This window comes from Scyliorhinus torazame, chromosome 22 (genome assembly GCF_047496885.1).
Source record: "Scyliorhinus torazame isolate Kashiwa2021f chromosome 22, sScyTor2.1, whole genome shotgun sequence".
NCBI lineage: Eukaryota > Metazoa > Chordata > Chondrichthyes > Carcharhiniformes > Scyliorhinidae > Scyliorhinus > Scyliorhinus torazame.
In genome coordinates, this window is record NC_092728.1 from 9,080,810 (window position 1) to 9,108,677 (window position 27,868).

At 60.4% G+C, this 27,868-nt stretch overlaps 1 protein-coding gene across 1 annotated transcript in view; it reads left to right on the top strand.

The window, feature by feature from the left end:
* The window catches only part of LOC140399415 (semaphorin-3F-like), a gene marked incomplete at its 3' end in the record, with an annotated part of 289,195 nt that overhangs the window by 236,395 nt on the left and 24,932 nt on the right, over window positions 1-27,868 (top strand). Inside the window, exon 3 of the mRNA XM_072488993.1 lies at window positions 24,091-24,251. Coding sequence (XP_072345094.1) covers window positions 24,091-24,251 — 161 coding nt within the window. The remainder of the gene's footprint in view (window positions 1-24,090; window positions 24,252-27,868) is intronic.

Here is a 27,868-nt window from a genome sequence, read left to right on the forward strand (position 1 = left end):
TGGTGCCTCAGACACTGTGGTACCCAGCGGGCACAGACTGTCTCGATGGTGCCTCAGACACTGTGGTACCCAGCGGGCACAGACTGTCTCGATGGTGTCTCAGACACCGCGGTACCCAGCGGGCACAGACTGTCTCGATGATGCCTCAGACACTGCGTTACCCAGCGGGCACAGACTGTCTCGATGGTGCCTCAGACACTGTGGTACCCAGCGGGCACAGACTGTCTCGATGGTGCCTCGGACCCTGCGTTACCCAGCGGGCACAGACTGTCTAGATGGTGCCTCAGACACTGCGTTACCCAGCGGGCACAGACTGTCTAGATGGTGCCTCAGACACTGTGTTACCCAGCGGGCACAGACTGACTCGATGGTGCCTCGGACACTGTGGTACCCAGCGGGCACAGACTGTCTCGATGGTGCCTCAGACACTGGTACCCAGCGGGCACAGACTGTCTCGATGGTGCCTCGGACACTGTGGTACCCAGCGGGCACAGACTGTCTCGATGATGTCTCAGACACTGCGGTACCCAGCGGGCACAGACTGTCTCGATGGTGCCTCAGACACTGTGGTACCCAGCGGGCACAGACTGTCTCGATGATGTCTCAGACACTGCGGTACCCAGCGGGCACAGACTGTCTCGATGGTGCCTCGGACACTGTGGTACCCAGCGGGCACAGACTGTCTCGATGATGTCTCAGACACTGCGGTACCCAGCGGGCACAGACTGTCTCGATGGTGTCTCAGACACTGTGGTACCCAGCGGGCACAGACTGTCTCGATGGTGCCTCAGACACTGTGGTACCCAGCGGGCACAGACTGTCTCGATGATGTCTCAGACACTGCGGTACCCAGCGGGCACAGACTGTCTCGATGGTGTCTCAGACACTGTGGTACCCAGCGGGCACAGACTGTCTCGATGGTGCCTCAGACACTGTGGTACCCAGCGGGCACAGACTGTCTCGATGGTGTCTCAGACACTGTGGTACCCAGCGGGCACAGACTGTCTCGATGGTGTCTCAGACACTGTGGTACCCAGCGGGCACAGACTGTCTCGATGGTGCCTCAGACACTGTGGTACCCAGCGGGCACAGACTGTCTCGATGATGTCTCAGACACTGCGGTACCCAGCGGGCACAGACTGTCTCGATGGTGTCTCAGACACTGTGGTACCCAGCGGGCACAGACTGTCTCGATGGTGTCTCAGACACTGTGGTACCCAGCGGGCACAGACTGTCTCGATGGTGTCTCAGACACTGTGGTACCCAGCGGGCACAGACTGTCTCGATGGTGCCTCAGACACTGCGGTACCCAGCGGGCACAGACTGTCTCGATGGTGCCTCAGACACTGCGGTACCCAGCGGGCACAGACTGTCTCGATGGTGCCTCGGACACTGTGGTACCCAGCGGGCACAGACTGTCTCGATGGTGCCTCAGTCACTGTGGTACCCAGCGGGCACAGACTGTCTCGATGGTGCCTCGGACACTGCGTTACCCAGCGGGCACAGACTGTCTCGATGGTGCCTCGGACACTGTGGTACCCAGCGGGCACAGACTGTCTCGATGATGCCTCAGACACTGTGGTACCCAGCGGGCACAGACTGTCTCGATGATGCCTCAGACACTGCGTTACCCAGCGGGCACAGACTGTCACGATGGTGCCTCGGACACTGCGTTACCCAGCGGGCACAGACTGTCTCGATGGTGCCTCGGACTCTGCGTTACCCAGCGGGCACAGACTGTCTCGATGGTGCCTCGGACACTGTGGTACCCAGCGGGCACAGACTGTCTCGATGGTGCCTCGGACACTGTGGTACCCAGCGGGCACAGACTGTCTCGATGGTGCCTCAGACACTGTGGTACCCAGCGGGCACAGACTGTCTCGATGGTGCCTCAGACACTGTGGTACCCAGCGGGCACAGACTGTCTCGATGGTGCCTCAGACACTGTGGTACCCAGCGGGCACAGACTGTCTCGATGGTGTCTCAGACACTGCGTTACCCAGCGGGCACAGACTGTCTCGATGGTGCCTCGGACACTGCGTTACCCAGCGTGCACAGACTGTCTCGATGGTGCCTCGGACACTGCGTTACCCAGCGGGCACAGACTGTCTCGATGGTGCCTCGGACCCTGCGTTACCCAGCGGGCACAGACTGTCTCGATGGTGCCTCGGACACTGCGTTACCCAGCGGGCACAGACTGTCTCGATAGTGCCTCGGACACTGCGTTACCCAGCGGGCACAGACTGTCTCGATGGTGCCTCGGACACTGTGGTACCCAGCGGGCACAGACTGTCTAGATGGTGCCTCAGACACTGCGTTACCCAGCGGGCACAGACTGTCTCGATGGTGCCTCGGACACTGCGTTACCCAGCGGGCACCGACTGTCTCGATGGTGCCTCGGACACTGCGTTACCCAGCGGGCACAGACTGTCTCGATGGTGCCTCGGACACTGTGGTACCCAGCGGGCACAGACTGTCTAGATGGTGCCTCAGACACTGCGTTACCCAGCGGGCACAGACTGTCTAGATGGTGCCTCAGACACTGCGTTACCCAGCGGGCACAGACTGACTCGATGGTGCCTCGGACACTGTGGTACCCAGCGGGCACAGACTGTCTCGATGGTGCCTCAGACACTGGTACCCAGCGGGCACAGACTGTCTCGATGGTGCCTCGGACACTGTGGTACCCAGCGGGCACAGACTGTCTCGATGATGTCTCAGACACTGCGGTACCCAGCGGGCACAGACTGTCTCGATGGTGCCTCAGACACTGTGGTACCCAGCGGGCACAGACTGTCTCGATGGTGTCTCAGACACTGTGGTACCCAGCGGGCACAGACTGTCTCGATGGTGCCTCAGACACTGTGGTACCCAGCGGGCACAGACTGTCTCGATGATGTCTCAGACACTGCGGTACCCAGCGGGCACAGACTGTCTCGATGGTGTCTCAGACACTGTGGTACCCAGCGGGCACAGACTGTCTCGATGGTGCCTCAGACACTGTGGTACCCAGCGGGCACAGACTGTCTCGATGGTGTCTCAGACACTGTGGTACCCAGCGGGCACAGACTGTCTCGATGGTGTCTCAGACACTGTGGTACCCAGCGGGCACAGACTGTCTCGATGGTGCCTCAGACACTGTGGTACCCAGCGGGCACAGACTGTCTCGATGGTGCCTCACACACTGTGGTACCCAGCGGGCACAGACTGTCTCGATGGTGCCTCGGACACTGCGGTACCCAGCGGGCACAGACTGTCTCGATGATGTCTCAGACACTGCGGTACCCAGCGGGCACAGACTGTCTCGATGATGTCTCAGACACTGCGGTACCCAGCGGGCACAGACTGTCTCGATGGTGTCTCAGACACTGTGGTACCCAGCGGGCACAGACTGTCTCGATGGTGTCTCAGACACTGTGGTACCCAGCGGGCACAGACTGTCTCGATGGTGTCTCAGACACTGTGGTACCCAGCGGGCACAGACTGTCTCGATGGTGCCTCAGACACTGCGGTACCCAGCGGGCACAGACTGTCTCGATGGTGCCTCAGACACTGCGGTACCCAGCGGGCACAGACTGTCTCGATGGTGCCTCGGACACTGTGGTACCCAGCGGGCACAGACTGTCTCGATGGTGCCTCAGTCACTGTGGTACCCAGCGGGCACAGACTGTCTCGATGGTGCCTCGGACACTGTGGTACCCAGCGGGCACAGACTGTCTCGATGGTGCCTCGGACTCTGCGTTACCCAGCGGGCACAGACTGTCTCGATGGTGCCTCGGACTCTGCGTTACCCAGCGGGCACAGACTGTCTCGATGGTGCCTCAGTCACTGTGGTACCCAGCGGGCACAGACTGTCTCGATGGTGCCTCAGTCACTGTGGTACCCAGCGGGCACAGACTGTCTCGATGGTGCCTCACACACTGTGGTACCCAGCGGGCACAGACTGTCTCGATGGTGCCTCGGACACTGCGTTACCCAGCGGGCACAGACTGTCTCGATGGTGCCTCACACACTGCGTTACCCAGCGGGCACAGACTGTCTCGATGGTGCCTCGGACACTGTGGTACCCAGCGGGCACAGACTGTCTCGATGGTGCCTCAGACACTGTGGTACCCAGCGGGCACAGACTGTCTCGATGGTGCCTCACACACTGTGGTACCCAGCGGGCACAGACTGTCTCGATGGTGCCTCGGACACTGTGGTACCCAGCGGGCACAGACTGTCTCGATGGTGCCTCAGACACTGCGGTACCCAGCGGGCACACACTGTCTCGATCGTGCCTCGGACCCTGCGTTACCCAGCGGGCACAGACTGTCTCGATGGTGCCTCAGACACTGCGGTACCCAGCGGGCACACACTGTCTCGATGGTGCCTCAGACACTGCGTTACCCAGCGGGCACAGACTGTCCCGATGGTGCCTCACACACTGTGGTACCCAGCGGGCACAGACTGTCTCGATGGTGCCTCGGACACTGCGTTACCCAGCGGGCACAGACTGTCTCGATGGTGCCTCAGACACTGTGGTACCCAGCGGGCACAGACTGTCTCGATGGTGCCTCAGACACTGTGGTACCCAGCGGGACAGACTGTCTCGATGGTGCCTCACACACTGTGGTACCCAGCGGGCACAGACTGTCTCGATGGTGCCTCACACACTGCGTTACCCAGCGGGCAACAGACTGTCTCGATGGTGCCTCGGACACTGTGGTACCCAGCGGGCACAGACTGTCTCGATGGTGCCTCGGACACTGTGGTACCCAGCGGGCACAGACTGTCTCGATGGTGCCTCAGTCACTGCGTTACCCAGCGGGCACAGACTGTCTCGATGGTGCCTCAGTCACTGCGTTACCCAGCGGGCACAGACTGTCTTGATGGTGCCTCACACACTGCGTTACCCAGCGGGCACAGACTGTCTCGATGGTGCCTCACACACCGCGGTACCCAGCGGGCACAGACTGTCTCGATGGTGCCTCACACACTGCGTTACCCAGCGGGCAACAGACTGTCTCGATGGTGCCTCGGACACTGTGGTACCCAGCGGGCACAGACTGTCTCGATGGTGCCTCGGACACTGTGGTACCCAGCGGGCACAGACTGTCTCGATGGTGCCTCAGTCACTGCGTTACCCAGCGGGCACAGACTGTCTCGATGGTGCCTCAGTCACTGCGTTACCCAGCGGGCACAGACTGTCTCGATGGTGCCTCGGACACTGCGTTACCCAGCGGGCACAGACTGTCTCGATGGTGCCTCAGACACTGTGGTACCCAGCGGGCACAGACTGTCTCGATGGTGCCTCAGACACTGTGGTACCCAGCGGGCACAGACTGTCTCGATGGTGCCTCAGACACTGCGTTACCCAGCGGGCACAGACTGTCTTGATGGTGCCTCACACACTGCGTTACCCAGCGGGCACAGACTGTCTCGATGGTGCCTCGGACACTGCGTTACCCAGCGGGCACAGACTGTCTCGATGGTGCCTCAGACACTGTGGTACCCAGCGGGCACAGACTGTCTCGATGGTGCCTCGGACACTGCGTTACCCAGCGGGCACAGACTGTCTCGATGGTGCCTCGGACACTGTGGTACCCAGCGGGCACAGACTGTCTCGATGGTGCCTCAGTCACTGCGTTACCCAGCGGGCACAGACTGTCTCGATGGTGCCTCGGACACTGCGTTACCCAGCGGGCACAGACTGTCTCGATGGTGCCTCAGACACTGTGGTACCCAGCGGGCACAGACTGTCTCGATGGTGCCTCGGACACTGTGGTACCCAGCGGGCACAGACTGTCTCGATGGTGCCTCAGACACTGTGGTACCCAGCGGGCACAGACTGTCTCGATGGTGCCTCAGTCACTGCGTTACCCAGCGGGCACAGACTGTCTCGATGGTGCCTCAGTCACTGCGTTACCCAGCGGGCACAGACTGTCTCGATGGTGCCTCGGACACTGTGGTACCCAGCGGGCACAGACTGTCTCGATGGTGCCTCGGACACTGTGGTACCCAGCGGGCACAGACTGTCTCGATGGTGCCTCAGACACTGTGGTACCCAGCGGGCACAGACTGTCTCGATGGTGTCTCAGACACTGTGGTACCCAGCGGGCACAGACTGTCTCGATGGTGCCTCGGACACTGTGGTACCCAGCGGGCAAAGACTGTGTCGATGGTGCCTCAGACACTGCGGTACCCAGCGGGCACAGACTGTCTCGATGGTGCCTCAGACACTGTGGTACCCAGCGGGCACAGACTGTCTCGATGGTGCCTCAGACACTGCGTTACCCAGCGGGCACAGACTGTCTCGATGGTGCCTCGGACACTGTGGTACCCAGCGGGCACAGACTGACTCGATGGTGCCTCGGACACTGTGGTACCCAGCGGGCACAGACTGTCTCGATGGTGCCTCAGACACTGGTACCCAGCGGGCACAGACTGTCTCGATGGTGCCTCGGACACTGTGGTACCCAGCGGGCACAGACTGTCTCGATGATGTCTCAGACACTGCGGTACCCAGCGGGCACAGACTGTCTCGATGGTGCCTCAGACACTGTGGTACCCAGCGGGCACAGACTGTCTCGATGATGTCTCAGACACTGCGGTACCCAGCGGGCACAGACTGTCTCGATGGTGCCTCAGACACTGCGGTACCCAGCGGGCACAGACTGTCTCGATGGTGCCTCGGACACTGTGGTACCCAGCGGGCACAGACTGTCTCGATGGTGCCTCAGTCACTGTGGTACCCAGCGGGCACAGACTGTCTCGATGGTGCCTCGGACACTGTGGTACCCAGCGGGCACAGACTGTCTCGATGGTGCCTCGGACTCTGCGTTACCCAGCGGGCACAGACTGTCTCGATGGTGCCTCAGTCACTGTGGTACCCAGCGGGCACAGACTGTCTCGATGGTGCCTCAGTCACTGTGGTACCCAGCGGGCACAGACTGTCTCGATGGTGCCTCACACACTGTGGTACCCAGCGGGCACAGACTGTCTCGATGGTGCCTCGGACACTGCGTTACCCAGCGGGCACAGACTGCCGCGATGGTGCCTCACACACTGTGGTACCCAGCGGGCACAGACTGTCTCGATGGTGCCTCACACACTGTGGTACCCAGCGGGCACAGACTGTCTCGATGGTGCCTCAGTCACTGTGGTACCCAGCGGGCACAGACTGTCTCGATGGTGCCTCACACACTGTGGTACCCAGCGGGCACAGACTGTCTCGATGGTGCCTCGGACACTGCGTTACCCAGCGGGCACAGACTGCCGCGATGGTGCCTCACACACTGTGGTACCCAGCGGGCACAGACTGTCTCGATGGTGCCTCACACACTGTGGTACCCAGCGGGCACAGACTGTCTCGATGGTGCCTCGGACACTGTGGTACCCAGCGGGCACAGACTGTCTCGATGTTGCCTCAGACACTGTGGTACCCAGCGGGCACAGACTGTCTCGATGGTGCCTCGGACACTGTATTACCCAGCGGGCACAGACTGTCTCGATGGTGCCTCGGACACTGTGGTACCCAGCGGGCACAGACTGTCTCGATGGTGCCTCGGACACTGTGGTACCCAGCGGGCACAGACTGTCTCGATGGTGCCTCAGACACTGCGGTACCCAGCGGGCACACACTGTCTCGATGGTGCCTCGGACACTGCGTTACCCAGCGGGCACAGACTGTCTCGATGGTGCCTCGGACACTGTGGTACCCAGCGGGCACAGACTGTCTCGATGGTGCCTCGGACACTGTGGTACCCAGCGGGCACAGACTGTCTCGATGGTGCCTCAGACACTGCGGTACCCAGCGGGCACACACTGTCTCGATGGTGCCTCGGACCCTGCGTTACCCAGCGAGCACAGACTGTCTCGATGGTGCCTCGGACACTGCGTTACCCAGCGGGCACAGACTGTCTCGATGGTGCCTCGGACACTGCGGTACCCAGCGGGCACAGACTGTCTCGATGGTGCCTCGGACACTGTGGTACCCAGCGGGCACAGACTGTCTCGATGGTGCCTCAGACACTGCGTTACCCAGCGGGCACAGACTGTCTCGATGGTGCCTCGGACACTGTGGTACCCAGCGGGCACAGACTGTCTCGATGGTGCCTCGGACACTGTGGTACCCAGCGGGCACAGACTGTCTCGATGGTGCCTCGGACACTGTGGTACCCAGCGGGCACAGACTGTCTCGATGATGTCTCAGACACTGCGGTACCCAGCGGGCACAGACTGTCTCGATGGTGCCTCAGACACTGCGGTACCCAGCGGGCACACACTGTCTCGATGGTGCCTCGGACCCTGCGTTACCCAGCGGGCACAGACTGTCTCGATGGTGCCTCGGACACTGCGTTACCCAGCGGGCACAGACTGTCTCGATGGTGCCTCAGACACTGTGGTACCCAGCGGGCACAGACTGTCTCGATGGTGCCTCAGACACTGTGGTACCCAGCGGGACAGACTGTCTCGATGGTGCCTCGGACACTGTGGTACCCAGCGGGCACAGACTGTCTCGATGGTGCCTCAGTCACTGCGTTACCCAGCGGGCACAGACTGTCTTGATGGTGCCTCGGACACTGTGGTACCCAGCGGGCACAGACTGTCTCGATGGTGCCTCGGACACTGCGTTACCCAGCGGGCACAGAGTGTCTCGATGGTGCCTCAGACACTGCGGTACCCAGTGGGCACAGACTGTCTCGATGGTGCCTCGGACACTGCGTTACCCAGCGGGCACAGACTGTCTCGATGGTGCCTCGGACACTGTGGTACCCAGCGGGCACAGACTGTCTCGATGGTGCCTCAGTCACTGCGTTACCCAGCGGGCACAGACTGTTTCGATGGTGCCTCAGTCACTGCGTTACCCAGCGGGCACAGACTGTCTTGATGGTGCCTCACACACTGCGTTACCCAGCGGGCACAGACTGTCTCGATGGTGCCTCGGACACTGCGTTACCCAGCGGGCACAGACTGTCTCGATGGTGCCTCAGACACTGTGGTACCCAGCGGGCACAGACTGTCTCGATGGTGCCTCAGACTCTGCGTTACCCAGCGGGCACAGACTGTCTCGATGGTGCCTCAGTCACTGTGGTACCCAGCGGGCACAGACTGTCTCGATGGTGCCTCAGTCACTGTGGTACCCAGCGGGAACAGACTGTCTCGATGGTGCCTCAGTCACTGCATTACCCAGCGGGCACAGACTGTCTCGATGGTGCCTCAGTCACTGCGTTACCCAGCGGGCACAGACTGTCTCGATGGTGCCTCGGACACTGTGGTACCCAGCGGGCACAGACTGTCTCGATGGTGCCTCGGACACTGTGGTACCCAGCGGGCACAGACTGTCTCGATGGTGCCTCAGACACTGTGGTACCCAGCGGGCACAGACTGTCTCGATGATGTCTCAGACACTGCGGTACCCAGCGGGCACAGACTGTCTCGATGGTGCCTCAGACACTGTGGTACCCAGCGGGCACAGACTGTCTCGATGATGTCTCAGACACTGCGGTACCCAGCGGTCACAGGCTGTCTCGATGGTGCCTCGGACACTGCGGTACCCAGCGGGCACAGACTGTCTCGATGATGTCTCAGACACTGCGGTACCCAGCGGGCACAGACTGTCTCGATGGTGCCTCAGACACTGAGTTACCCAGCGGGCACAGACTGTCTCGATGATGTCTCAGACACTGTGGTACCCAGCGGGCACAGACTGTCTCGATGGTGCCTCGGACACTGTGGTACCCAGCGGGCACAGACTGTCTCGATGATGTCTCAGACACTGCGGTACCCAGCGGGCACAGACTGTCTCGATGGTGTCTCAGACACTGTGGTACCCAGCGGGCACAGACTGTCTCGATGGTGCCTCAGACACTGTGGTACCCAGCGGGCACAGACTGTCTCGATGATGTCTCAGACACTGCGGTACCCAGCGGGCACAGACTGTCTCGATGGTGCCTCACACACTGTGGTACCCAGCGGGCACAGACTGTCTCGATGGTGCCTCGGACACTGCGTTACCCAGCGGGCACAGACTGCCTCGATGGTGCCTCACACACCGCGGTACCCAGCGGGCACAGACTGTCTCGATGGTGCCTCGGACACTGTGGTACCCAGCGGGCACAGACTGTCTCGATGGTGCCTCAGACACTGCGTTACCCAGCGGGCACAGACTGTCTCGATGGTGCCTCGGACACTGTGGTACCCAGCGGGCACAGACTGTCTCGATGGTGCCTCACACACTGTGGTACCCAGCGGGCACAGACTGTCTCGATGGTGCCTCAGACACTGTGGTACCCAGCGGGCACAGACTGTCTCGATGGTGCCTCACACACTGTGGTACCCAGCGGGCACAGACTGTCTCGATGGTGCCTCAGACACTGCGGTACCCAGCGGGCACAGACTGTCTCGATGGTGCCTCGGACACTGTGGTACCCAGCGGGCACAGACTGTCTCGATGGTGCCTCACACACTGTGGTACCCAGCGGGCACAGACTGTCTCGATGATGTCTCAGACACTGCGGTACCCAGCGGGCACAGACTGTCTCGATGGTGCCTCAGACACTGCGGTACCCAGCGGGCACACACTGTCTCGATGGTGCCTCGGACCCTGCGTTACCCAGCGGGCACAGACTGTCTCGATGGTGCCTCGGACACTGCGTTACCCAGCGGGCACAGACTGTCTCGATGGTGCCTCAGACACTGTGGTACCCAGCGGGCACAGACTGTCTCGATGGTGCCTCAGACACTGTGGTACCCAGCGGGACAGACTGTCTCGATGGTGCCTCGGACACTGTGGTACCCAGCGGGCACAGACTGTCTCGATGGTGCCTCAGTCACTGCGTTACCCAGCGGGCACAGACTGTCTTGATGGTGCCTCGGACACTGTGGTACCCAGCGGGCACAGACTGTCTCGATGGTGCCTCGGACACTGCGTTACCCAGCGGGCACAGAGTGTCTCGATGGTGCCTCAGACACTGCGGTACCCAGTGGGCACAGACTGTCTCGATGGTGCCTCGGACACTGCGTTACCCAGCGGGCACAGACTGTCTCGATGGTGCCTCGGACACTGTGGTACCCAGCGGGCACAGACTGTCTCGATGGTGCCTCAGTCACTGCGTTACCCAGCGGGCACAGACTGTTTCGATGGTGCCTCAGTCACTGCGTTACCCAGCGGGCACAGACTGTCTTGATGGTGCCTCACACACTGCGTTACCCAGCGGGCACAGACTGTCTCGATGGTGCCTCGGACACTGCGTTACCCAGCGGGCACAGACTGTCTCGATGGTGCCTCAGACACTGTGGTACCCAGCGGGCACAGACTGTCTCGATGGTGCCTCAGACTCTGCGTTACCCAGCGGGCACAGACTGTCTCGATGGTGCCTCAGTCACTGTGGTACCCAGCGGGCACAGACTGTCTCGATGGTGCCTCAGTCACTGTGGTACCCAGCGGGAACAGACTGTCTCGATGGTGCCTCAGTCACTGCATTACCCAGCGGGCACAGACTGTCTCGATGGTGCCTCAGTCACTGCGTTACCCAGCGGGCACAGACTGTCTCGATGGTGCCTCGGACACTGTGGTACCCAGCGGGCACAGACTGTCTCGATGGTGCCTCGGACACTGTGGTACCCAGCGGGCACAGACTGTCTCGATGGTGCCTCAGACACTGTGGTACCCAGCGGGCACAGACTGTCTCGATGATGTCTCAGACACTGCGGTACCCAGCGGGCACAGACTGTCTCGATGGTGCCTCAGACACTGTGGTACCCAGCGGGCACAGACTGTCTCGATGATGTCTCAGACACTGCGGTACCCAGCGGTCACAGGCTGTCTCGATGGTGCCTCGGACACTGCGGTACCCAGCGGGCACAGACTGTCTCGATGATGTCTCAGACACTGCGGTACCCAGCGGGCACAGACTGTCTCGATGGTGCCTCAGACACTGAGTTACCCAGCGGGCACAGACTGTCTCGATGATGTCTCAGACACTGTGGTACCCAGCGGGCACAGACTGTCTCGATGGTGCCTCGGACACTGTGGTACCCAGCGGGCACAGACTGTCTCGATGATGTCTCAGACACTGCGGTACCCAGCGGGCACAGACTGTCTCGATGGTGTCTCAGACACTGTGGTACCCAGCGGGCACAGACTGTCTCGATGGTGCCTCAGACACTGTGGTACCCAGCGGGCACAGACTGTCTCGATGATGTCTCAGACACTGCGGTACCCAGCGGGCACAGACTGTCTCGATGGTGCCTCACACACTGTGGTACCCAGCGGGCACAGACTGTCTCGATGGTGCCTCGGACACTGCGTTACCCAGCGGGCACAGACTGCCTCGATGGTGCCTCACACACCGCGGTACCCAGCGGGCACAGACTGTCTCGATGGTGCCTCGGACACTGTGGTACCCAGCGGGCACAGACTGTCTCGATGGTGCCTCAGACACTGCGTTACCCAGCGGGCACAGACTGTCTCGATGGTGCCTCGGACACTGTGGTACCCAGCGGGCACAGACTGTCTCGATGGTGCCTCACACACTGTGGTACCCAGCGGGCACAGACTGTCTCGATGGTGCCTCAGACACTGTGGTACCCAGCGGGCACAGACTGTCTCGATGGTGCCTCACACACTGTGGTACCCAGCGGGCACAGACTGTCTCGATGGTGCCTCAGACACTGCGGTACCCAGCGGGCACAGACTGACTCGATGGTGCCTCGGACACTGTGGTACCCAGCGGGCACAGACTGTCTCGATGGTGCCTCGGACCCTGCGTTACCCAGCGGGCACAGACTGTCTCGATGGTGCCTCAGACACTGCGGTACCCAGCGGGCACAGACTGTCTCGATGGTGCTTGGACACTGCGTTACCCAGCGGGCACAGACTGTCTCGATGGTGCCTCAGACACTGCGGTACCCAGCGGGCACAGACTGTCTCGATGGTGCCTCGGACCCTGCGGTACCCAGCGGGCACAGACTGTCTCGATGGTGCCTCAGACACTGTGGTACCCAGCGGGCACAGACTGTCTCGATGGTGCCTCAGACACTGTGGTACCCAGCGGGCACAGACTGTCTCGATGGTGCCTCACACACTGTGGTACCCAGCGGGCACAGACTGTCTCGATGGTGCCTCACACACCGCGGTACCCAGCGGGCACAGACTGTCTCGATGGTGCCTCACACACTGCGTTACCCAGCGGGCACAGACTGTCTCGATGGTGCCTCAGTCACTGCGTTACCCAGCGGGCACAGACTGTCTCGATGGTGCCTCAGTCACTGCGTTACCCAGCGGGCACAGACTGTCTCGATGGTGCCTCGGACACTGCGTTACCCAGCGGGCACAGACTGTCTCGATGGTGCCTCACACACTGTGGTACCCAGCGGGCACAGACTGTCTCGATGGTGCCTCAGACACTGTGGTACCCAGCGGGCACAGACTGTCTCGATGGTGCCTCACACACTGTGGTACCCAGCGGGCACAGACTGTCTCGATGGTGCCTCGGACACTGCGTTACCCAGCGGGCACAGACTGTCTCGATGGTGCCTCAGACACTGTGGTACCCAGCGGGCACAGACTGTCTCGATGGTGCCTCAGTCACTGTGGTACCCAGCGGGCACAGACTGTCTCGATGGTGCCTCGGACACTGCGTTACCCAGCGGGCACAGACTGTCTCGATGGTGCCTCAGACACTGTGGTACCCAGCGGGCACAGACTGTCTCGATGGTGCCTCAGACACTGTGTTACCCAGCGGGCACAGACTGTCTTGATGGTGCCTCAGACACTGCGTTACCCAGCGGGCACAGACTGTCTCGATGGTGCCTCGGACACTGCGTTACCCAGCGGGCACAGACTGTCTTGATGGTGCCTCAGACACTGCGTTACCCAGCGGGCACAGACTGACTCGATGGTGCCTCGGACACTGTGGTACCCAGCGGGCACAGACTGTCTCGATGGTGCCTCACACACTGTGGTACCCAGCGGGCACAGACTGTCTCGATGGTGCCTCGGACACTGCGTTACCCAGCGGGCACAGACTGTCTCGATGGTGCCTCACACACTGTGGTACCCAGCGGGCACAGACTGTCTCGATGGTGCCTCAGACACTGTGGTACCCAGCGGGCACAGACTGTCTCGATGGTGCCTCAGACACTGTGGTACCCAGCGGGCACAGACTGTCTCGATGGTGCCTCAGTCACTGCGTTACCCAGCGGGCACAGACTGTCTCGATGGTGCCTCAGTCACTGCGTTACCCAGCGGGCACAGACTGTCTCGATGGTGCCTCGGACACTGTGGTACCCAGCGGGCACAGACTGTCTCGATGGTGCCTCGGACACTGTGGTACCCAGCGGGCACAGACTGTCTCGATGGTGCCTCAGACACTGTGGTACCCAGCGGGCACAGACTGTCTCGATGGTGCCTCAGACACTGCGTTACCCAGCGGGCACAGACTGTCTCGATGGTGCCTCGGACACTGTGGTACCCAGCGGGCACAGACTGTCTCGATGGTGCCTCACACACTGTGGTACCCAGCGGGCACAGACTGTCTCGATGGTGCCTCAGACACTGTGGTACCCAGCGGGAACAGACTGTCTCGATGGTGCCTCACACACTGTGGTACCCAGCGGGTACAGACTGTGTCGATGGTGCCTCAGACACTGCGGTACCCAGCGGGAACAGACTGTCTCGATGGTGCCTCAGACACTGTGGTACCCAGCGGGCACAGACTGTGTCGATGGTGCCTCAGACACTGCGGTACCCAGCGGGTACAGACTGTCTCGATGGTGCCTCAGACACTGTGGTACCCAGCGGGCACAGACTGTCTCGATGGTGCCTCAGACACTGCGTTACCCAGCGGGCACAGACTGTCTCGATGGTGCCTCGGACACTGTGGTACCCAGCGGGCACAGACTGTCTCGATGGTGCCTCACACACTGTGGTACCCAGCGGGAACAGACTGTCTCGATGGTGCCTCACACACTGTGGTACCCAGCGGGCACAGACTGTCTCGATGGTGCCTCAGACACTGTGGTACCCAGCGGGCACAGACTGTCTCGATGGTGCCTCAGTCACTGCGTTACCCAGCGGGCACAGACTGTCTCGATGGTGCCTCGGACACTATGGTACCCAGCGGGCACAGACTGTCTCGATGGTGCCTCAGACACTGTGGTACCCAGCGGGAACAGACTGTCTCGATGGTGCCTCACACACTGTGGTACCCAGCGGGCACAGACTGTCTCGATGGTGCCTCAGACACTGTGGTACCCAGCGGGCACAGACTGTCTCGATGGTGCCTCAGTCACTGCGTTACCCAGCGGGCACAGACTGTCTCGATGGTGCCTCGGACACTGTGGTACCCAGCGGGCACAGACTGTCTCGATGGTGCCTCTCACACTGTGGTACCCAGCGGGCACAGACTGTCTCGATGGTGCCTCAGTCACTGTGGTACCCAGCGGGCACAGACTGTCTCGATGGTGCCTCAGACACTGTGGTACCCAGCGGGAACAGACTGTCTCGATGGTGCCTCGGACACTGTGGTACCCAGCGGGCACAGACTGTCTCGATGGTGCCTCAGACACTGTGGTACCCAGCGGGAACAGACTGTCTCGATGGTGCCTCAGACACTGTGGTACCCAGCGGGAACAGACTGTCTCGATGGTGCCTCGGACACTGTGGTACCCAGCGGGCACAGACTGTCTCGATGGTGCCTCAGACACTGCGTTACCCAGCGGGCACAGACTGTCTCGATGGTGCCTCGGACACTGTGGTACCCAGCGGGCACAGACTGTCTCGATGATGTCTCAGACACTGTGGTACCCAGCGGGCACAGACTGTCTCGATGGTGCCTCGGACACTGTGGTACCCAGCGGGCACAGACTGTCTCGATGGTGCCTCAGTCACTGCGTTACCCAGCGGGCACAGACTGTCTCGATGGTGCCTCGGACACTGTGGTACCCAGCGGGCACAGACTGTCTCGATGGTGCCTCGGACACTGTGGTACCCAGCGGGCACAGACTGTCTCGATGGTGCCTCGGACACTGCGTTACCCAGCGGGCACAGACTGTCTCGATGGTGCCTCACACACTGCGTTACCCAGCGGGCACAGACTGTCTCGATGGTGCCTCGGACACTGTGGTACCCAGCGGGCACAGACTGTCTCGATGGTGCCTCACACACTGCATTACCCAGCGGGCACAGACTGTCTCGATGGTGCCTCGGACACTGCGTTACCCAGCGGGCACAGACTGTCTCGATGGTGCCTCAGACACTGTGGTACCCAGCGGGCACAGACTGTCTCGATGGTGCCTCGGACACTGTGTTACCCAGCGGGCACAGACTGTCTCGATGGTGCCTCAGACACTGTGGTACCCAGCGGGCACAGACTGTCTCTATGGTGCCTCACACACTGCGGTACCCAGCGGGCACAGACTGTCTCGATGGTGCTTCGGACACTGTGTTACCCAGCGGGCACAGACTGTCTCGATGGTGCCTCAGACACTGTGGTACCCAGCGGGCACAGACTGTCTCGATGGTGCCTCAGACACTGCGTTACCCAGCGGGCACAGACTGTCTCGATGGTGCCTCAGACACTGTGGTACCCAGCGGGCACAGACTGCCGCGATGGTGCCTCGGACACTGTGGTACCCAGCGGGCATAGACTGTCTCGATGGTGCCTCAGACACTGTGGTACCCAGCGGGCACAGACTGTCTCGATGGTGCCTCAGACACTGTGGTACCCAGCGGGCACAGACTGTCTCGATGGTGCCTCAGTCACTGTGGTACCCAGCGGGCACAGACTGTCTCGATGGTGCCTCAGACACTGCGTTACCCAGCGGGCACAGACTGTCTCGATGGTGCCTCAGACACTGTGGTACCCAGCGGGCACAGACTGCCGCGATGGTGCCTCGGACACTGTGGTACCCAGCGGGCACAGACTGTCTCGATGGTGCCTCGGACACTGTGGTACCCAGCGGGCACAGACTGCCGCGATGGTGCCTCGGACACTGTGGTACCCAGCGGGCACAGACTGTCTCGATGGTGCCTCAGACACTGTGGTACCCAGCGGGCACAGACTGTCTCGATGGTGCCTCACACACTGTGGTACCCAGCGGGCACAGACTGTCTCGATGGTGCCTCACACACCGCGGTACCCAGCGGGCACAGACTGTCTCGATGGTGCCTCACACACTGCGTTACCCAGCGGGCACAGACTGTCTCGATGGTGCCTCAGTCACTGCGTTACCCAGCGGGCACAGACTGTCTCGATGGTGCCTCAGTCACTGCGTTACCCAGCGGGCACAGACTGTCTCGATGGTGCCTCGGACACTGCGTTACCCAGCGGGCACAGACTGTCTCGATGGTGCCTCACACACTGTGGTACCCAGCGGGCACAGACTGTCTCGATGGTGCCTCAGACACTGTGGTACCCAGCGGGCACAGACTGTCTCGATGGTGCCTCACACACTGTGGTACCCAGCTGGCACAGACTGTCTCGATGGTGCCTCGGACACTGCGTTACCCAGCGGGCACAGACTGTCTCGATGGTGCCTCAGACACTGTGGTACCCAGCGGGCACAGACTGTCTCGATGGTGCCTCAGTCACTGTGGTACCCAGCGGGCACAGACTGTCTCGATGGTGCCTCGGACACTGCGTTACCCAGCGGGCACAGACTGTCTCGATGGTGCCTCAGACACTGTGGTACCCAGCGGGCACAGACTGTCTCGATGGTGCCTCAGACACTGTGTTACCCAGCGGGCACAGACTGTCTTGATGGTGCCTCAGACACTGCGTTACCCAGCGGGCACAGACTGTCTCGATGGTGCCTCGGACACTGCGTTACCCAGCGGGCACAGACTGTCTTGATGGTGCCTCAGACACTGCGTTACCCAGCGGGCACAGACTGACTCGATGGTGCCTCGGACACTGTGGTACCCAGCGGGCACAGACTGTCTCGATGGTGCCTCACACACTGTGGTACCCAGCGGGCACAGACTGTCTCGATGGTGCCTCGGACACTGCGTTACCCAGCGGGCACAGACTGTCTCGATGGTGCCTCACACACTGTGGTACCCAGCGGGCACAGACTGTCTCGATGGTGCCTCAGACACTGTGGTACCCAGCGGGCACAGACTGTCTCGATGGTGCCTCAGACACTGTGGTACCCAGCGGGCACAGACTGTCTCGATGGTGCCTCAGTCACTGCGTTACCCAGCGGGCACAGACTGTCTCGATGGTGCCTCAGTCACTGCGTTACCCAGCGGGCACAGACTGTCTCGATGGTGCCTCGGACACTGTGGTACCCAGCGGGCACAGACTGTCTCGATGGTGCCTCGGACACTGTGGTACCCAGCGGGCACAGACTGTCTCGATGGTGCCTCAGACACTGTGGTACCCAGCGGGCACAGACTGTCTCGATGGTGCCTCAGACACTGCGTTACCCAGCGGGCACAGACTGTCTCGATGGTGCCTCGGACACTGTGGTACCCAGCGGGCACAGACTGTCTCGATGGTGCCTCACACACTGTGGTACCCAGCGGGCACAGACTGTCTCGATGGTGCCTCAGACACTGTGGTACCCAGCGGGAACAGACTGTCTCGATGGTGCCTCACACACTGTGGTACCCAGCGGGTACAGACTGTGTCGATGGTGCCTCAGACACTGCGGTACCCAGCGGGAACAGACTGTCTCGATGGTGCCTCAGACACTGTGGTACCCAGCGGGCACAGACTGTGTCGATGGTGCCTCAGACACTGCGGTACCCAGCGGGTACAGACTGTCTCGATGGTGCCTCAGACACTGTGGTACCCAGCGGGCACAGACTGTCTCGATGGTGCCTCAGACACTGCGTTACCCAGCGGGCACAGACTGTCTCGATGGTGCCTCGGACACTGTGGTACCCAGCGGGCACAGACTGTCTCGATGGTGCCTCACACACTGTGGTACCCAGCGGGAACAGACTGTCTCGATGGTGCCTCACACACTGTGGTACCCAGCGGGCACAGACTGTCTCGATGGTGCCTCAGACACTGTGGTACCCAGCGGGCACAGACTGTCTCGATGGTGCCTCAGTCACTGCGTTACCCAGCGGGCACAGACTGTCTCGATGGTGCCTCGGACACTGTGGTACCCAGCGGGCACAGACTGTCTCGATGGTGCCTCAGACACTGTGGTACCCAGCGGGAACAGACTGTCTCGATGGTGCCTCACACACTGTGGTACCCAGCGGGCACAGACTGTCTCGATGGTGCCTCAGACACTGTGGTACCCAGCGGGCACAGACTGTCTCGATGGTGCCTCAGTCACTGCGTTACCCAGCGGGCACAGACTGTCTCGATGGTGCCTCGGACACTGTGGTACCCAGCGGGCACAGACTGTCTCGATGGTGCCTCTCACACTGTGGTACCCAGCGGGCACAGACTGTCTCGATGGTGCCTCAGTCACTGTGGTACCCAGCGGGCACAGACTGTCTCGATGGTGCCTCAGACACTGTGGTACCCAGCGGGAACAGACTGTCTCGATGGTGCCTCGGACACTGTGGTACCCAGCGGGCACAGACTGTCTCGATGGTGCCTCAGACACTGTGGTACCCAGCGGGAACAGACTGTCTCGATGGTGCCTCAGACACTGTGGTACCCAGCGGGAACAGACTGTCTCGATGGTGCCTCGGACACTGTGGTACCCAGCGGGCACAGACTGTCTCGATGGTGCCTCAGACACTGCGTTACCCAGCGGGCACAGACTGTCTCGATGGTGCCTCGGACACTGTGGTACCCAGCGGGCACAGACTGTCTCGATGATGTCTCAGACACTGTGGTACCCAGCGGGCACAGACTGTCTCGATGGTGCCTCGGACACTGTGGTACCCAGCGGGCACAGACTGTCTCGATGGTGCCTCAGTCACTGCGTTACCCAGCGGGCACAGACTGTCTCGATGGTGCCTCGGACACTGTGGTACCCAGCGGGCACAGACTGTCTCGATGGTGCCTCGGACACTGTGGTACCCAGCGGGCACAGACTGTCTCGATGGTGCCTCGGACACTGCGTTACCCAGCGGGCACAGACTGTCTCGATGGTGCCTCACACACTGCGTTACCCAGCGGGCACAGACTGTCTCGATGGTGCCTCGGACACTGTGGTACCCAGCGGGCACAGACTGTCTCGATGGTGCCTCACACACTGCATTACCCAGCGGGCACAGACTGTCTCGATGGTGCCTCGGACACTGCGTTACCCAGCGGGCACAGACTGTCTCGATGGTGCCTCAGACACTGTGGTACCCAGCGGGCACAGACTGTCTCGATGGTGCCTCGGACACTGTGTTACCCAGCGGGCACAGACTGTCTCGATGGTGCCTCAGACACTGTGGTACCCAGCGGGCACAGACTGTCTCTATGGTGCCTCACACACTGTGGTACCCAGCGGGCACAGACTGTCTCGATGGTGCCTCGGACACTGTGTTACCCAGCGGGCACAGACTGTCTCGATGGTGCCTCAGACACTGCGGTACCCAGCGGGCACAGACTGTCTCGATGGTGCCTCGGACACTGTGTTACCCAGCGGGCACAGACTGTCTCGATGGTGCCTCAGACACTGTGGTACCCAGCGGGCACAGACTGTCTCGATGGTGCCTCAGACACTGCGTTACCCAGCGGGCACAGACTGTCTCGATGGTGCCTCAGACACTGTGGTACCCAGCGGGCACAGACTGCCGCGATGGTGCCTCGGACACTGTGGTACCCAGCGGGCATAGACTGTCTCGATGGTGCCTCAGACACTGTGGTACCCAGCGGGCACAGACTGTCTCGATGGTGCCTCAGACACTGTGGTACCCAGCGGGCACAGACTGTCTCGATGGTGCCTCAGTCACTGTGGTACCCAGCGGGCACAGACTGTCTCGATGGTGCCTCAGACACTGCGTTACCCAGCGGGCACAGACTGTCTCGATGGTGCCTCAGACACTGTGGTACCCAGCGGGCACAGACTGCCGCGATGGTGCCTCGGACACTGTGGTACCCAGCGGGCACAGACTGTCTCGATGGTGCCTCGGACACTGTGGTACCCAGCGGGCACAGACTGCCGCGATGGTGCCTCGGACACTGTGGTACCCAGCGGGCACAGACTGTCTCGATGGTGCCTCAGACACTGTGGTACCCAGCGGGCACAGACTGTCTCGATGGTGCCTCAGGCACTGTGGTACCCAGCGGGCACAGACTGTCTCGCTGGTGCCTCGGACACTGTGGTACCCAGCGGGCACAGACTGTCTCGATGGTGCCTCACACACTGCCGTACCCAGCGGGCACAGACTATCTCGATGGTGCCTCAGGCACTGTGGTACCCAGCGGGCACAGACTGTCTCGATGGTGCCTCGGACCCTGCGTTACCCAGCGGGCACAGACTGTCTCGATGGTGCCTCAGACACTGTGGTATCCAGCGGGCACAGACTGTCTCGATGGTGCCTCAGTCACTGCGTTACCCAGCGGGCACAGACTGTCTCGATGGTGCCTCACACACTGTGGTACCCAGCGGGCACAGACTGTCTCGATGGTGCCTCAGACACTGTGGTACCCAGCGGGCACAGACTGTCTCGATGGTGCCTCGGACACTGCGTTACCCAGCGGGCACAGACTGTCTCGATGGTGCCTCAGTCACTGCGTTACCCAGCGGGCACAGACTGTCTCGATGGTGCCTCACACACTGTGTTACCCAGCGGGCACAGACTGTCTCGATGGTGCCTCGGTCACTGTGGTACCCAGCGGGCACAGACTGTCTCGATGGTGCCTCGGACACTGCGTTACCCAGCGGGCACAGGCTGTCTCGATGGTGCCTCACACACTGCGTTACCCAGCGGGCACAGACTGTCTCGATGGTGCCTCGGACACTGTGGTACCCAGCGGGCACAGACTGTCTCGATGGTGCCTCACACACTGTGGTACCCAGCGGGCACAGACTGTCTCGATGGTGCCTCACACACTGTGGTACCCAGCGGGCACAGACTGCCTCGATGGTGCCTCAGACACTGTGGTACCCAGCGGGCACAGACTGTCTCGATGGTGCCTCACACACTGTGGTACCCAGCGGGCACAGACTGTCTCGATGATGCCTCGGGCACTGTGGTACCCAGCGGGCACAGACTGCCTCGATGGTGCCTCAGACACTGTGGTACCCAGCGGGCACAGACTGCCTCGATGGTGCCTCAGATACTGCGTTACCCAGCGGGCACAGACTGTCTCGATGATGCCTCGGACACTGTGGTACCCAGCGGGCACAGACTGCCTCGATGGTGCCTCAGACACTGCGTTACCCAGCGGGCACAGACTGTCTCGATGATGCCTCGGACACTGTGGTACCCAGCGGGCACAGACTGTCTCGATGATGCCTCGGACACTGCGTTACCCAGCGGGCACAGACTGTCTCGATGATGCCTCGGACACTGTGGTACCCAGCGGGCACAGACTGTCTCGATGATGCCTCGGACACTGCGTTACCCAGCGGGCACAGACTGTCTCGATGGTGCCTCAGACACTGTGGTACCCAGCGGGCACAGACTGTCTCGATGATGCCTCGGACACTGTGGTACCCAGCGGGCACAGACTGTCTCGATGGTGCCTCAGACACTGCGTTACCCAGCGGGCACAGACTGTCTCGATGATGCCTCAGACACTGTGGTACCCAGCGGGCACAGACTGCCTCGATGGTGCCTCAGACACTGTGGTACCCAGCGGGCACAGACTGTCTCGATGGTGCCTCAGACACTGCGTTACCCAGCGGGCACAGACTGTCTCGATGGTGCCTCAGACACTGCGTTACCCAGCGGGCACAGACTGTCTCGATGGTGCCTCGGACACTGTGGTACCCAGCGGGCACAGACTGTCTCGATGGTGCCTCAGACACTGCGTTACCCAGCGGGCACAGACTGTCTCGATGGTGCCTCAGACACTGTGGTACCCAGCGGGCACAGACTGTCTCGATGGTGCCTCAGACACTGTGGTACCCAGCGGGCACAGACTGTCTCGATGGTGCCTCGGACACTGTGTTATCCAGCGGGCACAGACTGTCTCGATGGTGCCTCAGACACTGTGGTACCCAGCGGGCACAGACTGTCTCTATGGTGCCTCACACACTGCGGTACCCAGCGGGCACAGACTGTCTCGATGGTGCCTCAGACACTGCGTTACCCAGCGGGCAACAGACTGTCTCGATGGTGCCTCAGACACTGTGTTACCCAGTGGGCACAGACTGTCTCGATGGTGCCTCAGACACTGTGGTACCCAGCGGGCACAGACTGTCTCGATGGTGCCTCAGACACTGCGTTACCCAGTGGGCACAGACTGTCTCGATGGTGCCTCAGACACTGTGGTACCCAGCGGGCACAGACTGCCTCGATGGTGCCTCACACACTGTGGTACCCAGCGGGCACACACTGCCTCGATGGTGCCTCAGACACTGCGTTACCCAGCGGGCACAGACTGTCTCGATGGTGCCTCAGACACTGTGGTACCCAGCGGGCACACACTGCCTCGATGGTGCCTCAGACACTGCGTTACCCAGCGGGCACAGACTGTCTCGATGGTGCCTCAGACACTGTGGTACCCAGCGGGCACAGACTGTCTCGATGGTGCCTCGGACACTGCGTTACCCAGCGGGCACAGACTGTCTCGATGGTGCCTCGGGCACTGTGGTACCCAGCGGGCACAGACTGTCTCGATGGTGCCTCGGACACTGCGTTACCCAGCGGGCACAGACTGTCTCGATGGTGCCTCGGACACTGTGGTACCCAGCGGGCACACACTGCCTCGATGGTGCCCGTGGACTGCATTGACCCTCTCGAGGACAGCAGGGCGCGAATGTAGTGGGGTAGAGAGTGGGGTCGGATGTCCCTCTGGGTCACACGCGGCTAGGACCTGTTCCTGGGAAGTTTGCCCTGCCCCAGGGGAGCTGGCTGACAAGGGCGCTCTCCCCCAGCTCGCCATCCCGCTCGGCACTGAGCGTCCCTGGGTCTGGAGAAAGGGGCTGAACTGCCAGTGAGGTTCGTCAATGAACCGGAAAGGGGGGGGGGGGAGATGCAGCGTAACAGCGACTGACCCCCCCCCCTCCTGTGTTTGTGTGTTTCAGAGCTCCTACACTCAGGGACAGCGAGGCCGCTCCACTTCCTGCTCAACTCCACTGACTTCCGCATCCTGCTGATGGACCAGGACCAGGACCGGATGTACCTGGGAACGCGGGAATTCCTGCTCGCACTTGACATGCACAACATCAACAGGGAGCCACTCATCGTGAGTATGGAGTCACTCAATCATTCCGGAGCTGAACTCCCCTCGCGATTGGGACACATCGATCAAATCCCCTCTCAGCCTGACAGCATCTACAATCCCGCCACGGAGCTCAAGCCCCTTGTCAATCTTTTCCCCTCTCCCTCTCTCGCTCTGCCCCTCGCTCTGTCTCCCTCCCTCTGTCTTGCCGTAATATGCACCCACGCACATCATGAGGTAAAGACAGGCAGTGACAGACACCCAGGTGACCCAATCAACACACAGGACAGAACACAACCAATCACCAGACAGAACACTAGAGGGGCGGCTTCCAACTATAAAACACACGCGGCTTCAGCACTCCGCCTCTTTCCACTGGTGACAACTGTAGTGACAGTCAGGGTGTATATATCAGTTAGCACCTTCTACACGTGGATCAGAGCTAGCCTGGCCTAGTTAGTTAGAGTTAGTACACGTAGAGTAGTAGAGTGTCAGCTGTGTGCATTGTTACAGCTGTTCAATAAATCTTATTGAACCAACGCCTACGTTTGGTGTCTGCTTTACCGTTCATCTGCATCCTGTTGCAGTCCGAGTTACCCCAGGGTGAATAACACAATATGATACCAGGAGTCTACTTCATCAAAGTAATTTACCTTGAAAAATTCAGTCACGACCTTCCTCCATTGATCCATCTACACCTCCCGCTGCCTGGGGAAAGCGGGCAGCATAATCAAAGACCCCTCCCACCCGGCTTACTCACTCTTCCAACTTCTTCCATCGGGCAGGAGATACAGAAGTCTGAGAACACGCACAAACAGACTCAAAAACAGCTTCTTCCCCACTGTCACCAGACTCCTAAACGACCCTCTTATGGACTGATTTCATTAACACTACACCCTGTATGCTTCACCCGATGCCGGTGCTTATGTAGTTACATTGTGGACCTTGTGTTGCCCTATTATGTATTTTCTTTTCTTCCCATGTATTTAATGATCTGTTGAGCTGCTCGCAGAAAAATACTTTTCACTGTACCTCGGTACACGTGACAATAAACAAATCCAATCCAGTCCAAACCGCTTTCCAGCGGCATGGAGAACATCCAGGCTCCTCCATAGCTCCGGATCTCCGGAAATCCCGGCGTCAACTGGCGGGTCTTCAAGCAGAAGTTCAGTCTCTACATTGAGGCCTCGGGCCTCGAGGATGCGTCCAATGCCAGAAAAATCGCGCCGCTCCTGCCGACTGCGGGGTCCAGGCCATCCAAATCTTCAATTCGCTCACTTTTGCGACGGCGAGAAGACCACGTTCCAGACCGCCTTAGCCAAATTCGACAGTCACTGTGAGGTTGAGACTAACGAGGGCTCGGAGCGCTATGTCTTCCAGCAACACCTTCAGGGTAAGGATGAGCCTTTCCAATCCTTTCTAACTCAGCTCCGCATATTAGCGCGGTCCTGCAACTACGGTGACATCGCTGATTCCCTCATCAGGGATCAGATCGTGTTTGGGGTCCACTCCGACGCCCTGTGGGAGCAGCTCCTAAAAATAAAAACCATGACCCTGCCAGTCGTCATCGAGACGTGTAAAGTGCATGATCAGGCGAAAAGTCGCTACTCCCGCCTTAAATCGGCAGAACAGGACCAACTTGCCTCCCACGAGGCTGCGAGTGTACAGGCCATCGCCCGGATGCGGCGCCTTAGCATCGATGAAGGCGGCCATTTCGCGCGTTTTTCCCCGGGCTCCCACGCATGCGCACCACGGACGGGAGAACGAAGCGGCGGAAGACCAAACTGCGCAGGTGCGAGCGGCGGCTGACCGCACTGCACATGTGCGACGACGCACGGAGCGTTACGACGTCAACGTCATGACGTGCCCGAACTGCAGCACCGCCCACTTAAAGCGGCAATGCCCTGCAAGAGGCGGGCGATGTTTGAATTGTGGGAATCCTGGCCATTATGCGGCCTTGTGCAGATCTGCACCGCCGGTCGTGGGCCAGCGATCCCAGTCCCAACGCCAACGCGTTCGAAGTGTGCAGCAAGGGCTGCTGGATTCCGAACCTGATACCACCACGGATCCAGAGGACGACTGCCTGGAGTCCCCATATCACGTGGGCATCATTACCACGTCTGACAAGGCCTCCTCAAATTCAGCAACACGCCTACCCATTCTCAACGTGGATTCTGCGGACGAATGGCGTGCAAGTTAACCAATGCAGCGTCCGGTTCAAGCAGGCCACTGGTGCTTCAGCCAATCTCGTACCTCGAGCAGATCTTGCTCGCATCGAAAGGCAGCCAAAAATTCTTCCGCCGACCTGCCAGCTGTGTGATTATAATGGCAATGCCATCACTGGGTTAGGGTCCTGTCACCTGCGTGTCTCCAACAAGGCCATCAAAGCCACACTGCGATTCGAAATGGTCAAGCCTGACAAGGCTTCCCTGCTTGGTGCCCATGCATGCCAGCTACTCAATCTCGTCCAGCGGGTACATGCCATGTCCTCTGCCAATGTGAATCTTCAGGCTGACATTGACGAAATCCTGTCACATTACCCGGATGTGTTCAGTGGGATGGGCACGCTGCCGTACCGCTACAAAATCTTACTCAGGCCCAATGCCAGGCCTGTGATCCATGCACCACGCCGGGTATCGGCTCCTCTGAAGGCCCGTTTGAAGGCCCAGCTGCAGGAGCTCCAAGACCAGGGCATCATCTCCAAAGTGACGGAACCGACTGACTGGGTCAGCTCGATGGTCTGTGTAAGAAGCCTTCCGGAGAACTGCGCATATGTATAGATCCCAAGGATCTTAACCGAAACATAATGCGGGAACACTACCCCATCCCAAAGCGGGAAGAACTAACCAGTGAGATGGCACATGCCAAATTCTTCACAAAGCTAGATGCATCGCGTGGCTTCTGGCAGATACAACTGGACGAGTCCAGCAGGAAGCTCTGACGCATACCTGCCAACGGCCTCAAGTTGAACAAGGCCAAATGCTCCTTTGGCATGTCATCAATCACGTTTTTGGGTGATCAAATATCCCAGCAGGGCGTGCAACCGGACTCGGACAAAGTCAAGGCCATCACCACCATGAAGGCCCCGGAAGACAAAAAGGCCGTACTCCGCTTCCTGGGTATGGTTAACTTCTTGGGAAAGTTCATTCCCAACCTCGCATCACACACCACGGCTCTCAGGCATCTGGTGAAGAAGTCCACCACCTTCCAGTGGCTACCCCCACATCAAGCAGAGTGGCTCGAGCTAAAGGCAAAGCTCACCACTGCTCCGGGACTAGCGTTCTTTGACCCAGAGCGGGAGACAAAAATCTCCACGGATGCCAGCCAGGACGGGACTGGTGCGGTGCTCCTCCAGAAGGATGACTCCTCGTCCTGGGCTCCAGTGGCCTATGCGTCCAGGGCCATGACTCCCACTGAGCAGAGGTACGCTCAGATAGAGGAAGAGTGCCTGGGCCTCCTCACCGGTATTGTAAAGTTCCACGATTACGTCTACGGTCTACCACCCTTCACAGTGGAGACTGACCACAGACCCCGAGTCCAGATCATTCACAAGAACTTGAATGACATGACGCCCAGGCTTCAGCACATTCTCCTTCGGCTCCGCAGGTATGATTCCGAATTGGTTTACACACCGGGCAAGG